General features: G+C 42.5%; 1 protein-coding gene across 1 annotated transcript in view; it reads left to right on the forward strand.

Moving 5' to 3' along the window:
- Nucleotides 1-14,359, forward strand: part of LOC137879779 (novel protein similar to human and mouse cyclin M4 (CNNM4)) — a 19,398-nt gene extending 5,039 nt beyond the window's left edge. Inside the window, 5 exon segments of the mRNA XM_068720669.1 lie at nt 10,453-10,596; nt 11,249-11,383; nt 14,122-14,183; nt 14,185-14,256; nt 14,258-14,359. Coding sequence (XP_068576770.1) covers nt 10,453-10,596; nt 11,249-11,383; nt 14,122-14,183; nt 14,185-14,256; nt 14,258-14,359 — 515 coding nt within the window.
- The last annotated feature ends 430 nt before the right edge of the window (nt 14,360-14,789 follow it).

Here is a 14,789-nt window from a genome sequence, read left to right on the forward strand (position 1 = left end):
CACACATGGCTGTCAGCGCAGGAAATAGTAACCGCAGACATCAAGAGAGGAAATAAGAAAATAGTGTATCGCTCTCTTAAATGTGTCTCTATATATAAAATGTAGAGGGTTTGGTTTCTGGTAAATAGTGGAACAAGCTGAAGAGCATTCTGACATTTACGAGAATCCCAAAAAGATGCCGACGGCATCAGTTTGTGCCTCGTGTTTACTCGTCGTTACTCGCAGGGCGCTTTTGAATTCATGCGCTGTCTGGACATCGGGCATCATTTAGACAAACACAGCAGTGAAGCATGAATCCACTGGAGGCTCATCACACTCCGTCAACAGACCGTCACATGCTGCACCCTTGAGCAGCAGCGTAGTGCATCAGCCTGCCAGCGCGTTGTCCTCGGGCTCTTTGAATCCTGACCGTATAGGATCGAAGGAAACGCAACAACAACTCGTACGACACTGTTTCCTTTGTGTCTTTTTATACTAGTTACACCATTTAGTTTCATATTGATGGTGATGAGGATGATGAAGGCTCAGCCCAAACACAGTGCGGCAGTAGTATAAAAGACAACAAACTGTTTTCTACGGTAATTTTATTTCTCAAATGAACTATTTTTGTCATTTGTGTTACAAAACGTGTAGAATATCATTGAATTGGACAAAGAGCTGAAATGATTAACTGATTAGTGCCAATTTTTTTTTAGCAATAATGCCCAAAATTTACTTGCACCAGCTGTCCAAATGTCTTCTGTGATATTAAACACATATATTTGTGTTTTGGGCTCCTAGTTGGATGAAACAAAGACATTTTAATATTTAAAATGGGGCTTTTTTATTATTATTATGGACTGAATGATTATTCTTTAATCAAGAAAATTATACAGATTTATTCCTGGTGATGATACTCGTTAAAGTCGGTGGGTGTCTCTAAGATAACCATGTTAACAGCAACCCTGTAGTGCTGACTTGTTTACATGTGTTGGTCATGTGACCACGATTCTCATCATAGTGGTTCCTTAAAAATCACTGATGCAACAATCCTTTATTATCAAGTGTTGTTTGGGCTTTCTAGTTATTTTTGTCGATATTTCAGTTGTAATAAAGTGGTTATTACACTTCTTTCAGTACGCAGGTCTAAGACGAACAGACTAAACGCATCCAGGCCCTCAGGAAGTGAATCAGCTTGTTGTTTTCTTTGTGGTCGTCAGGACCGTCTGCAGTGTCTGCTGGTCATCAGTGTTTGGACACTTTTCTGGCCAATAAATATATTTTAAAAACTTCTCAGCAGGTCAATACTAGAGATAAATACTGTACAATTAGTGGATTAAATGACATATGATGACAACATCCCCTCGTCCTCTGGAAACTAGAGCTGCAAAGGGTAATCCATTAGTCGTCAGCTGTTAAATGAATCGCCAACTATTTTATTTATAGTTGTTCGATTTAAAGATTAAAAAAAGTCAAAATCATCTGATTCCAGTCTCTTAAATGTTGATGTTTTCTGGTTCCTTTGCTCTTCTATGACGGCAGTCTTGGTTTTCGGGAAACACTCATCGGCCATTTTTCACCGTTTTCTGACAATTTCTAGACTGAACAATTAATCGATTCATCGAGAAAATAACCAACAGTTTAATCGACGATGAAAATAAGCCCTAAAGGAACCGCATGATGGCCTTTTTTTTTTGTTGTATTTTAGTGTATTTAGTAAACTAAACCGTTGATCATCTGACCTCTGCTCCACAGACTCTCATGCAGCACTTCCAGATTGTCTCCATGTTCAGGCTGGTTTAGTGGATTTGGAGCTAGTCATGTGAAACCTTGTGTAGTAGTGACACCCGTTACACAGAGAGCTTGAGAGAAGTTTCTAGAACGTTACGTCTCTACGTAACAAAAAAAAAAACCCCTGTGGCGCTAACGTTAGCAGAGTACGTTAGCACAACTAGCATTAGCACGTCAATGCTACGCTAGCTGCCGAAGGTACACTGAATGTACACACATGCTGCTCTAGCATTATAATGACTGTAACAGTGAACAAAGAGGAACAGTGTTGTTCCTTAATCTCATTGTCTTCTGACCTGCAGGCGCTCACGTTTATGTTACGCTGCGGACGCCATGAAGAGAACATTTCTTGACTTTGTGAGAACATCACATTTCGAGGATGGTGCAGTTGATGTTGCTTTTCTGGTTTCTTTTCTCGCCCTCCCCTCTTTTGTCTCCTCTGTATTTAATCAATACTCCACCGTTGGCTTCATCATGTGTCCTGACAGCTCAAACGCACTCCCTTTACTAATGAGGCCGAGCTTGTGACACTCCCTACGTTTACTATACATCAGAACGCTGTGGTTTACTACGTCCCTCCAGTTGAACTCTTAATCTCAGCTCTAATCTGTGAACCTGACTCTGTAAGAAGCCAGCGACCAGGAATATTGTTAGTTCCTCTTTTCAATGTATGAAAGAGATTTACAACTCTGAGTGAAAGGTTAGCCAGTCTCATGTGAGGGAGGACCTGAACCTCCACTCCTCTTTTGTATAATGGGTGTGTCTGTCTCTCTCTCTCCAGTTATTCTGCCGTTGGTATGTTCTACCATGTCTCTGCCCACCTGTCCTCTTCTTCTTGTCTTCTTCAGTTTTTTCGTCTGTCAAGGAGAGAGCAGTTTGACTCATTCTTGGCAGCGATTTTGAATGTGATGAAAACATGAAAACAATAATAGTCTTCATTGCGGCAGGAAAGAGAATTTTTGCAGAAAGCAGTTCTTGTTGTGTAACGAGCGCCGTGTTCACATTAGAGCTGGCGGCGTGCCAATCATGTGAAAACACGGGAGGACTCGCAAAACCCAGAATCTTCCGGATTAACTGAACAGCCTGGAAAACATGGTCAAATCCCTCATACATAAAATGTATGAGGGATGTATTTGAGGCGAGGAATGGGCCTTTTAGTTGTGGCGTCATGCTTTGTTTTAATAATTAAGAATTAAGAGTTGTTGTCCGCTCCCCATAGTTGTTCATGGATTCAGGGTGTATGTTGTGGTGGCATCACCCTGCCCACCTCTCCACAATATTCCTGTTTTCTTCCATCACTTTGGACATTTTGTAATCAACGTGTGAACCGTAAAAAAGTTTACTTCTAGTCTCACGTTTGACATTTTTGGATCTGAAACTTATCAAATTTGAGGTACAAAGCTTTGTGGAATTTTGGTTTAATTTGGTCACATGACACGTACAGTATTGACAAAATGAATTGGTAATTGTTACTTTGCACCCATGCACTTACAAGCTTTAGCTTGTCCAGTCTGATATGTGTGTACTGCCATTGTTTACTGGTGCTCTGCTGCAAAACACATTTACCCCAGTTGAGCAACAACAGCTTCAGCTGACATTGGCGTGTTTCATCCTCAAAAAGTCAAAATGAAGAAGAGGTCTAACATCACCAAAGAGAAACTCGGCACCAGCTGCAGCGTTTTTAAAGATTTTCACTAAATATCTACCACCTAACCGGCCAGCTGGATCCCAACAGCGTTCTCTGCTGCTGGCCTTTTTCTACTGGTAGTTTTGTGTGTGTGTGTGTGTGTGTGTGTGTGCGTGTGTGTGTGTGTGTGTGTGTGTGTCAACGGATGTTTGACTTTCTATTTTTAAGACCAACCCTTCAGGTGTTCTGCTGAGTCAGCGAGCGTAAACATTCGCTCACTCTCACATCAGCTGACTCCCCCCCCCCCCTTCCGTCGCTCCGGCTCTGATTTGATTTATGGAAGATTAAACCTGAATGATTGATTTTGGGTCTTTGACCAGCTGTTTTTCGTTGTCACTGCTGCGTGTGACATCTTCTGAAGACACTTCATAATGTAAAAGACAAACCTCTACTCACACAGATACTTCTTTTATGTCTTACACCGGTTCAGCGCCAGCGAACAAAATATATTCTTACATCGTCTGCTGCTATTTTTAGGTTATAAAGTTTTCGTCTACAAGAAGCAGCACGTTTTTTCTCATTGATTGTCACTCCGTCTTCCTCAGCAGATGGAGTTTGAATCGCAGATTATTTAGATTTTTCTAAACCCTTTAAGAGCTTCTCGTCCATCTGGTCTTAAAACAACTGAGGTGGAAAGTTTCGTCCTTGACATTTATGACCGGTTAATTATCACTATTGTACGCCGCAACGATGACAACCTGCAGCCCTGGATGCTTTGGGAAGTGTGGGCCGACTCCAGACATGGGTGGACTTCTACTCTTCTTCGTCTAAGCTACAATCAGCAGCTGAAAAAAAAAAATCAGTAGCAGACGATTCTCTCTCTTCTTATCAGCCGCCTGCTGCTTCTCTCTCTTCCTGTTCAGTCGTTGTAGCTTGAAGTGCTGACGGCGCACAGCAGTCCTCTCAACTTCAACTTTTAGTGTGTGTGTGTGTGTGTGTGTGTGTGTGTCACAGCAACACTTCCAGACTAGTGTGCCATAATGATATCAGTCAGCATGACGAAAGAGCAGCTCAGCACTAATGACTTGATGTCCCGAACACAAGCACACACAGACAGCTGTCTATTTTGTTGTGCCGCACATGATATTACATAACACTGGGCCTGATATCTTCTCATCGGGGAGATTCCTCTCATGTTAACAAGTATCCTGGATGAGCAGAGCCGTTTTAGTTCCAGGTTTTATTGGCTACAGGGCCAGTTTTGGTGCCATAACCAGATATATATTTCAATTTGGAGCCAAAAGGGGTGAGCGTATATCGACGGTCGATACCGGGACGTCCTTTGTGTTTCTAAAACAATCGGTAATGAATCTGAGAAGCCTTTTCTTTACAGCCCGACTGTCCCTTATGATCGGAGTAGCTCTGTCTGCACGGAGCTCCAGTTTTAACTGGAAAAACAGGTTGGAAGAGCTTGACCCGTCCCACACAACAGGCCTTTGTTTGTTTGTGTGTGTGTGTGTGTGTGTGTGCGTGTGTGCGCTCTGCGTTTACGTGCATGTTTGCAGCCATGCGTTTTTGTTTCATCCCTGCACGGTGCTTTGCGGTCGGTGGTCGTGGTCCGTGCCGGTTGGGGTTTTTTTTGTGCGTGGGCGGTATGCGTGGCATGGCATTCCTTTCTCATACAGACTCATCCCCCCCCCCCCCCCCCCCCCCCCCCTCGGCCTTTTGTCGCCGATGTTTCATGTCAACAAACAGGCCGGTGACGGAAGAGCCACAGGGCAGAGAAACAGACTGCAAGGTCACCCGACCCGCTGGGAATATATATATATATATATATATATATATATATATATATATCTCTGTGTTCAGTATATGATGATCTGGAAACGCGTTCAAAGCCGTGAGCAGGTAGTCAACCATACCGGGTCGGACTCGACGCGGATCCGTCCCTGAACTGAAAACCACTACATCGGCCCAGAAAAGCTGAAACGCTGAGGGTGTCGTGTGACAACGTGGTGTTCATTTCCTGGTGAACGTCGAGAGAGCAGAGAAGCTGCAGCCTGAAGAGTTTACCGTTTGTGACTAAAGGTCACCGTGTTTCTCGGTTCCTGTTTTTCGCAAATTGTTCTTCTCCGCTCTCACGTAGTTTGATGTATCATAGTTATGGATCAAATCTGTGGTTGTTTTGTTTTTTTCTTTCTTTTTAAGCACAAAATGCTTCGGATGATCATAAAAACATAATAAATAGTTGGATGGAGAGAGAGATTTAGAGCTGAAACGATGAGTAAAATGAAACTTCCAAGAAGAATCCAAGTCAAATGTTTTGGATTTGACAAGAAGAATCCAAGTCAAATCCAAAACATACACATATTCAAAAAAAACAAATAAAGCTAAGCTGAGATCAGTTAATGAAGGATTAGTAATCTAAAGACGTTGATATTAAAAAAAAAAAGTGACGTCAGAGATAAGCAGTCGAGGCGGCTCACAGCGTGTAGAACGGTAGAGCGATGGATGGAGGGACGGATTTTGTATTTCCAAAATATATATCCACTGTCCTGTCACGTCAGATTGTCAGTTTGATAAGTGACATCTGTGTGTGTTTCTGTGTGAGCACCGAAACACACACACACACACACACACACACACACACACACACACACACACACACACACACACACACACACACACACACACACACACACACACACATCTCAGACGCGCAGGAGCTCGGCCGCTCTGTGGGTTTGTTTTAATTATAAACTCTGCGGACGCAGGTCAGACACTGAATGCATGAAGTAGCCTGTACTTGGCTGAACTTCTGTGTGTGTGTGTGTGTGTGTGTGTGTGTGTGTGTGTGTGTGTGTGTGTGTGTGTGTGTGTGTGTGTGTGTGTGTGTGTGTGTGTGCGTGCGCTCTGAAGGAGCCAATAGACTCTCAAGTGATTCTCCAGTAACTGGGGGTAAGTATGTCCCCCGGGGGCCTACTTCCTCTGAAATATTGACTCAGCACCACAGGGAGAGGTCTCTCTCTCACACACACACACACACACACACACACACACACACACACACACACACACACACACACACAGAGTGCCTTTTCCATGACATGATGTCTCCATTTTTGTTGCCACAGTGATCTTGTGCGGAATGAACAACAATCGGCTAATGAATGCGTTCAGAGGCTTTCTCGCTGCAGGACACCGTCGACTAAAGTTCTCCCTCGTCCCATGACATCATCCCACTCCTTCCTCGTGTGACGTACGTCCTGATGCTGCACCTCCTGAGGATTTGAGGTGTTTAAGAGGACATTTTAAGAGATGAACACTTAAGTGAAAGTCAATGGACCTTTTGTGGCGTGTGTGCTACAGGTGTCCTGTGCGTCACATGGCCCATCTCAAGGGTGTTGCACCTCATTACAGACGCACCGTGTTTCATGCAGACCAGTTAACGTGCGGCCGTCAAGGTGCTCGTCTCCATGAATTAACGGTCGCAGTTAGCGATGTCCCGATCGAGTTTCTTCTTGGAAGCCTAAGTCTACATAGAGTGTCCTCGAGTAAGACACTGAACCCCACGTTGGGCTTTAACAATGAGTTGATTAATTACAGTTGATCGACTCATAAAAGCCATTCATTTAGTAAAAACACCAAACTTTTGCTGTTCACAGCTTCTCAAGCTCAAAGGTTGGTTTGCCTCTCTTCTTTTTCTTTATCACTGACTTTTTGTCAGACAAAGTAAGCTGTTTAAAAACACCAGTTTCTGCTGGGAAGTTTCTCATGAACAGATCCTTGAAATGAAACTAATCCTCCCTCATGTCGTAATAAGAACTGTAACTCAGCCAAACGATGACTGTCCAGCGCTGCTGCTTCCTCTCGAGCGTCCAGACTAAATATACAGAACTTCATCCGACCCGCGCCGACATCTCACGTCAGGACATCGCCGGCTCTCACAGGCGAACCGGCCTTGTGGGAAACGGGTTCCTCAAAGTCCCTCTGCGCCATTCACGTAGTAAAACCCAGCAAGGTCAGAGAGAGAGAGAGAGAGAGAGAGAGGAGAGAGAGAGGAGAGAGAGAGAGAGAGAGAGAGAGAGAGAGAGAGAGAGAGAGAGAGAGAGAGAGAGAGAGAGAGAGAGTGAGTGTGTGTGTGTGGAGGGGTGTTTGTGTCATCGTGCCGGCGGTGCCCACTTTGCCTGCACACGCAGGAAGACATCAAGGACACACACAGACACACACACACACACACACACATACATAACGGAGACGAAACACTCAAAGCCTTTGGTCTTCTTTTAATCGCGTGGTCATATGAGCTCTTTGTAAATCCCATTGATCTGCTGCTCTGCTTTTGGAAACGAAGGCCGTCGATGGCGGGAAACCCTTTTTTTAGGGTTTCCCGGTCGCTCTGCGTCGTCGTCTTCTTCTCTTGTTTTATGCTTCAGCACAACCTTAATGGCTCTTTGTTTCGGGGGAGAATGGGATGCCAGGTGCTTTTTTTAGATTCTATTTTGACTGACAGTGAAGACGGCTCCTCCTATATTTAGCAACCAAAACATCTCACCCGTCATACATTTCAAATCCAATATCTTAGTTGTGTGTGTGTGTGTGTGTGTGTGTGTGTGTGTGTGTATATACTTTAAACTAGTGGCTTACATGTGTATTCCCATACGTTGTGTCTGGGTGGAGGGGAGACCAAACCCTCAGATGTCCTCTTGGGTGCGTCCATCTGCACTTTGAACAGTTTGTCATGTGAAGAATTCAGCGGTGTGTGTGTGTGTGTGTGTGTGTGTGTGTGTGTGTGTGTGTGTGTGTGTGTGTGTGTGTGTGTGTGTGTTGTACGGTAACGCTCGTGGCCAAAGTCCGGACCCAACCCCAAACCGTAACGACCTGTACTCATTAACAGGCTGTTTGTGAGAACGGAGCTGCTTTCAGACGGGAGTCCATCGTGATACGATTGTTTGAATGATGGAGCGGCTCGGCCAGGTTTGTGGTAAACACACAAACATGGCGCCACGAGTCCGGCGGCGTGTGGCTACGACTGACCGACAGCTGTAATGGGATTTAAAAACCCAAGAGTTATTCTGCAAATATGCCTCTATATCAATAAATAGATTGGTGAACAGCCTCAGCTCTGCAATACATAATGTGCTGAAAGATTATGAACTTTGTGAGCATGACTATGAAGCTCGTAGTGGAGCCGGCGTGAGGTGAACGCACCAGAAAAGGTTTCTTTTCAGGGCTTGTACAAAGGCTTATTGGTCCATGAATATGAGATATGAGTTCACAGATAATTACACTATCCTCCGATGCATTGTGGACCGCTTACACTCGGTGTCTTCTTGCTTCTCCACCGTAAATTCTCTTTGCACCTCGTCTTTGGGCTTCGGAGAATAATGCAACGAACGGCGCGTTGAGCGTAAACTCCTTTTTGTGAGCGCTCGTAGCTCGAACGCCATCTACGAAGGCTCCTGCTACGAATATATAGAGTTTAAAGGCTGTTTCATTTTTTAAGAAGATGTCGAATAAAACTGAGGCAACGTTGAAGCATCTGACATGACGTTCATGTTGATATCCCCCAGTACATTTTCAGTTTGTTATCAATCTCTTTGACTAACTTTTACAGGTTTGTTGTCATTCTGGCAACCAGGCGTCAGCTTTTTAGTTGCTGAAACTAATACAGTAACCAAGCTAAATTCTTTGGAGTTTGTGCTTTATGTGAGACTTTTACAGAATTTGAATCTCAAGTGTTATTAGTTATCGTGTCCACCCTCAACCTCACCCGCAGTGCAGCTGTTCAATGATTAACCCAAAAATGAATCCATCAAGTCGCTGGTTGCTCTTTCCTCCGTTCTCTCCTTTTCAATTTTCTGGACCTTTTTGTGCTGATCCCCCCCCCCCCCCCCCCCCCCCCCCCCCCTGCTCTCAGCTTGTCCATCGTCTCGACTCTCGAGGAGGACGACCTCCGGTCTGTCAGAATCCTCTCTCACATTCAGCTCAAGAGACCGGGGTTGCTTTCTTTTCTTACATGATAAAAAGCGGTTGCCATCAAAGCCAAGACTTGGTTGCCAATTTCTCAAAGCTGTTGCCCTTGTTGTCGAGCCCCTTCATCCCTTAGGCTGCTGTTTAGTGCAGGACTAGCTCAGAGCCAAGCCAAACCCCCCCAAGTTTCACTTGGATCCGTTCATCACATGAAAATAAATATTAACATCAGAATGAATGCGATGCGATTTGTGTAATAGATATTAAGTGCTTCCCCTGATTTCATTAGACCAGCCAGTTGACCGTATTAATATAAGAAATAGAGACGACATTTGAATGTTTTTCATTGTTTACATTGAATGTTTCTCCCCAGATTAACCCGTATGTGTGCCTAATGGACAGTTCAGTGTATTTCCATATCTCATAAAACATTTCCAAATAAAAGTTATTTTGAAAGCTGTATAACTTTCATTATAGAAGTAAGCATTGAAATAGAGATTAAAATGATCCGTCATTTTATATAGCGATACATTTTTATGGATAATCAATCCAGAGAAGACGTTTCTGGAGTAATGTTCGCATCGGTTTATTTCTGGTTCATCAAGTGAATTAAATGCTTTACAAATCAAGGTTCTACTTATTCATTTGCAGCTTCTTTTTTTTTTTCCTCCCCCCAAAATGAGCCAGAGGAACAAGAAATACAGAAGCGATGGCTGCCACAGTTAATTTACCAGAAAAATATCGGCTCGGCTTCCATCTGCTTCTCCTCGTCTCTTTCTGTTTCATTTATTCATCGCTTACTTTCACGATGCTTCCACCAACTGATGCAACTGCTCGTCCCATCCCCCTCGTGCTCGATGCGTTGATACACATGCGGTAGATTGCTGATATATTTAACTCCTCTGATCGTTGATACACACTGTGTTCTCTCAACATGGAGAAGAGTAATCAGGGTAGACCTTTTGGGTCCTGTTCTTCTTGTGTACTTGTCTGGGAGACAGGCGGCGTAATCAGCTGGAACCCCCCCCCCCCCCCACCCACCCCCACCCCCTCCACTCATGACTCTCTTTGTTCCACTTCAGGAAAATCCCACCTGGCCATCGTCCAGAAGGTGAACAACGAGGGCGAGGGAGATCCCTTCTACGAGGTGTTGGGGTTGGTCACCCTGGAAGACGTCATCGAGGAGATCATCAAATCGGAGATTCTGGATGAGTCGGACCTTTACAGTGAGTTTGGCTTTTGTTTATCACGTCTCTTTACTGTCAGTGAAGATCATTTTACGCCTCAGTCTTTGTTACACCACCGTATAAAAGTTTGGACTAAGATGTTCTATTGATGTTTTTCTTCTTTCTCATCAATTATAACTATTTGGACAAATAAAACAGTATATTAATTCACATTTGAAGTACTTTTGGCATCAAAAGAAGGCGAATGAAAAGTGTAAGTGACCCTCAATCATTATCATTAACAGTGAAACTGGGCTCTAAATGTTCATTTTTCATCTATTTTTTTTTGGGCCCTCTGCAGCGTTTTGTTCTCCACGTACAAAACGAATCCTTGACACACAATACATCTATTTGTAAAGAGGACGTTCTGCAACCTAAACGCAGCACAGAGCGATCAGACATGTAGAGGGCAGTCCGCTCAGACGTCTGACTGAACTGAATCAAGCTTATTGTCTCAGAGGATTCCAAACTTTTGAACGTTATGTATTTATTTACTTGTAATAGTAATTTTGATGTATTTAGACATTGGTGTAGGGTCACAAGATTAAGCAACAGTGGCCTCACTCTGCTGACTGAATGCACCGTTTGAGCTTTTAACTGTACGTTCGTTTGTGATCAATAACTGTGTGTGTTTGTGTTTGTCACTTCTCAGCTGATAACCGCAACAGGAAAAAGGTGGTGCCCAATAAGAATAAGAGAGACTTCTCCGCCTTCAAAGGCGAGAGCGAATCAAAAGTGAAGATCTCTCCTCAGCTGCTGCTGGCCGCCCATCGCTTCCTGGCTACAGGTGGGGAACAGACTGATGGACACACACACACACACACACACACACACACACACACACACACACACACACACACACACACACACACTCAGTCACTCATCGTAGTATTGCTAACACACAGCCAGTAGAACTTGTTGTAAACCAACTGTTCTTAAAGGTACTTGTATTTTACTTGCGTATTTCCTAAGGTTTTGAATGCAGGTCTTTTACTTGTACTACGGTATTTTCTCAGTGTGGCAGTAGTACTTTTACTTGAGTAAAGGATCTGAATACTCTCTCCACCACTAAACATATGTCCTCGATATGGAGCCACAACATGAATATGATTCTGTCATGTCGCCCATCTGACGAGCAAAGCAGGTCCACACAGACCACGGAGGAGGTTTACACGTGTTTATTTACTTGGAAGGTCTATTTAGGATCCGAGCAGTCTGTTTGCTCACCGCCACAAGACGACTCTGGGCCTTTGCCAGCTGGACGCGACGCCTCGACACTGCTGCAAATCACTGGAGAACGTGTTGCAATCCGCCCGGGGTTGGCGAGCGTGAGCGGATGTGCTCTGCCAGGAGTGGGTTAGCGGTAGCTGCTAGCATGACGTAGCTTCTTCCTCCTCTCACAGACGGAGAGCACGGCAGAGTCTCATTCCTCTGCATGGCGTAACGTCACTGTCTGCTGTTTCTGTTTCTTCTTTCCTCAGGATGATGACGGTTTCATTTTTCTGTCTTGACTCATTACACAGGAATGGGATTTTTCCTTTTTTGGGTCCAGGAAGTTGCTGCTCTCCTGTTTCTGTTCCGTTTGTTTCGTTGTTGTTCTTGTTCACATCAATGATCTTTAGCTTCGTAGATTGTGTCTGATCTCTGTGGATATCTGATGTGGGCCCATCTGGAGTATCACTGATCTTGAGAGACGTTTTCCAGACAAAGTCTTTAAAGTCTTCATAATGTACACTATAAATACACACTTAACACTTTAATACCAGGCATATTTGAACCTACTCTTATACTGTTTGTTTGTTTATCATAGTCTATTGTACATTTTTTTAATTATTTTGACATCTTTATACTGTTGCACTGTGTTTATTGTCATGCACTAATGAAAAATCAAATTCCTGTATGTGCAAACTAATGCTCATCGAATGCTTCATTAGATTAAGTTAAGCACATGTGTGTTTTGCAACAGTCTGTATGATTTATATTTATCTGGAGCTGGAAAAAAAAGACGTTAAGAAACCAGGAAGATATAAAATGTACGGGCTGTGAAAGTGATTTGAAAATCGTTGAGATGTCCTGGAACATTTATCCCAGCAGAAGCTCACAGTTCTCTTTTTCTTTTTTTTAATTGTAAACCAGGTGAACTCATTCTCTTAATATGTAAACCACAATGAAAGGAGTTTGTTTGCCCTTTTCGATGATGAATTTCGACATTGGTCGTGTACGCCTCACCTCTCACCGTGTGTTGCTGAGGGTTTTGTTTGCAGGGTGAACCGTTTTCTTTGTTCTCCGTCTGGGTGGGGTCCAAGGCACTTCTTTATGGTTGAGCTCGGATTGCGACAGCCTGGCCGGCAACAGTGAGACATGCATGTAAACCAAACACATGTCACCAGTCTAACTATATTGTTAGACTAGTCTGTCATTTCAGATATATATATGTGTGTATATATATATATATATATATATATCTGTGTATATATATATATATATACATATATATATATATATATCTGTGTATATATATATATATATATATATACACACACAGATATATATATATATATATATATATATATTATATATATCTGTGTATATATATATATATATATATATATATCTGTGTATATATATATATATATATATATATATATATCTGTGTATATATATATATATATATATATATATATACATATATATATATATATATATATATATACAGATATAGATATATATAGATATATATATATATATATCTATATATATACATATATAGATATATATCTATATATGTATATATGTATGTATACATATATATATCTATCTATATATATATTGTATATATGTATGTATATATATATATGTATATGTATATATGTTGCATAGATCTAATTATAGTTTTAAATTGACTTAAAGCATACAATGACCGCTCATATTAACTTCGCGATCACATTAGAACGCATTATACCAGTAATTATAATGCATTATGAAAAGATAATGTTTTACAACTCTGGGGATTATAAGCCACAATGATGCTTGCCAAAACAAATGTCAGCAATTATAAAGTATTATGATACGTCATAGAAAGTGTTACCAAGACGTCTCTTCTCACTCCTAATGTTTCTGTTCTTTTTAGCACTTTGTACTTTGCTGATTTTTTTTTTTTAAATACATCATAAAGTCATGTAATGTCCATTTATGTCACTTAAAACACAAGATTCCTGAATGTACTTTTGAATTGTACTCGATACGTGTAATACTTTGAATTAACTCAAAGCAAAGTTTATGCCTAGAAACATGTTGCGCTACAATCATCTGTTGTAGGACCGATGTACTTGGCACTCCGGTTTACAATATTTCATTGTTTGTCTTGTCAGACAAAGGCAATGAATGACTCACTTAATAGGCACTTGGATCAGTGAATAGCACTCGGCACAAAACATGATGCTGGTGCATCTCCAGAAATGTCTTTCTTTTAATCTTTATGCTGTAGTGCAGTAAAGTTTTTATTTCGCCTCTCTCTTCTCGCAGAGGTGAGCCTGTTCAGCCCGTCTCAGATCTCAGACAAGGTGCTGCTGCGAATCCTGCGCCACCCCCGACGTGATCCAGGAGATCAAGTTCAACGACGGCGACAAGCGCTCGCCCCATCACTACGTCTACCAGAGGGGGCAAGCCCGTCGACTACTTCGTTCTCATCCTGCAGGTACGTGATGGAGCACGACTTCTCTGCCTGGGACCACTCGCTGCTTCGGCGTGGGTGAATGTGTGATCTTCAAAAGCAGAGAGAGAGAGAGGAGATTTATTTTAGGTTTTTTTTTAAAGCCGACTGGTAGATTGAACCGCCCCTCCCACACACTCATGTACTCCATCACATGTGGAAAGTGGGAGAATGTGTAGTTTCATTTCATCTGTCACGTTACATAGTTCTGTTTATACAGTCAAATTTAAAGTCCGTAATTCGTTTGCATCTTTCATTGTTTTATCTCCAGTACGCAAATATCAACTTTTATTGGAAGTCGATTGTACTTTTTTGCTGACAAAGCAATCTGCACACAGGGTCCATTTAGTTGCTTTTCTGGAGCTGTCAATCATGTCACATGATCTTCAGTTTGCCCAGTTGTAATGGAAATGGTTACTAATCGTTTCGAGGACTTCTCGTCCATGTTGGCTTTACGGCTGAGTTTGGTAACATACGGTTT

The sequence above is a fragment of the Cebidichthys violaceus genome, unplaced genomic scaffold, assembly GCF_023349555.1.
Source record: "Cebidichthys violaceus isolate CVI_PGR_0920_01 unplaced genomic scaffold, fCebVio1.0.p SCAF_26, whole genome shotgun sequence".
In the NCBI taxonomy this organism is placed as follows: domain Eukaryota; kingdom Metazoa; phylum Chordata; class Actinopteri; order Perciformes; family Stichaeidae; genus Cebidichthys; species Cebidichthys violaceus.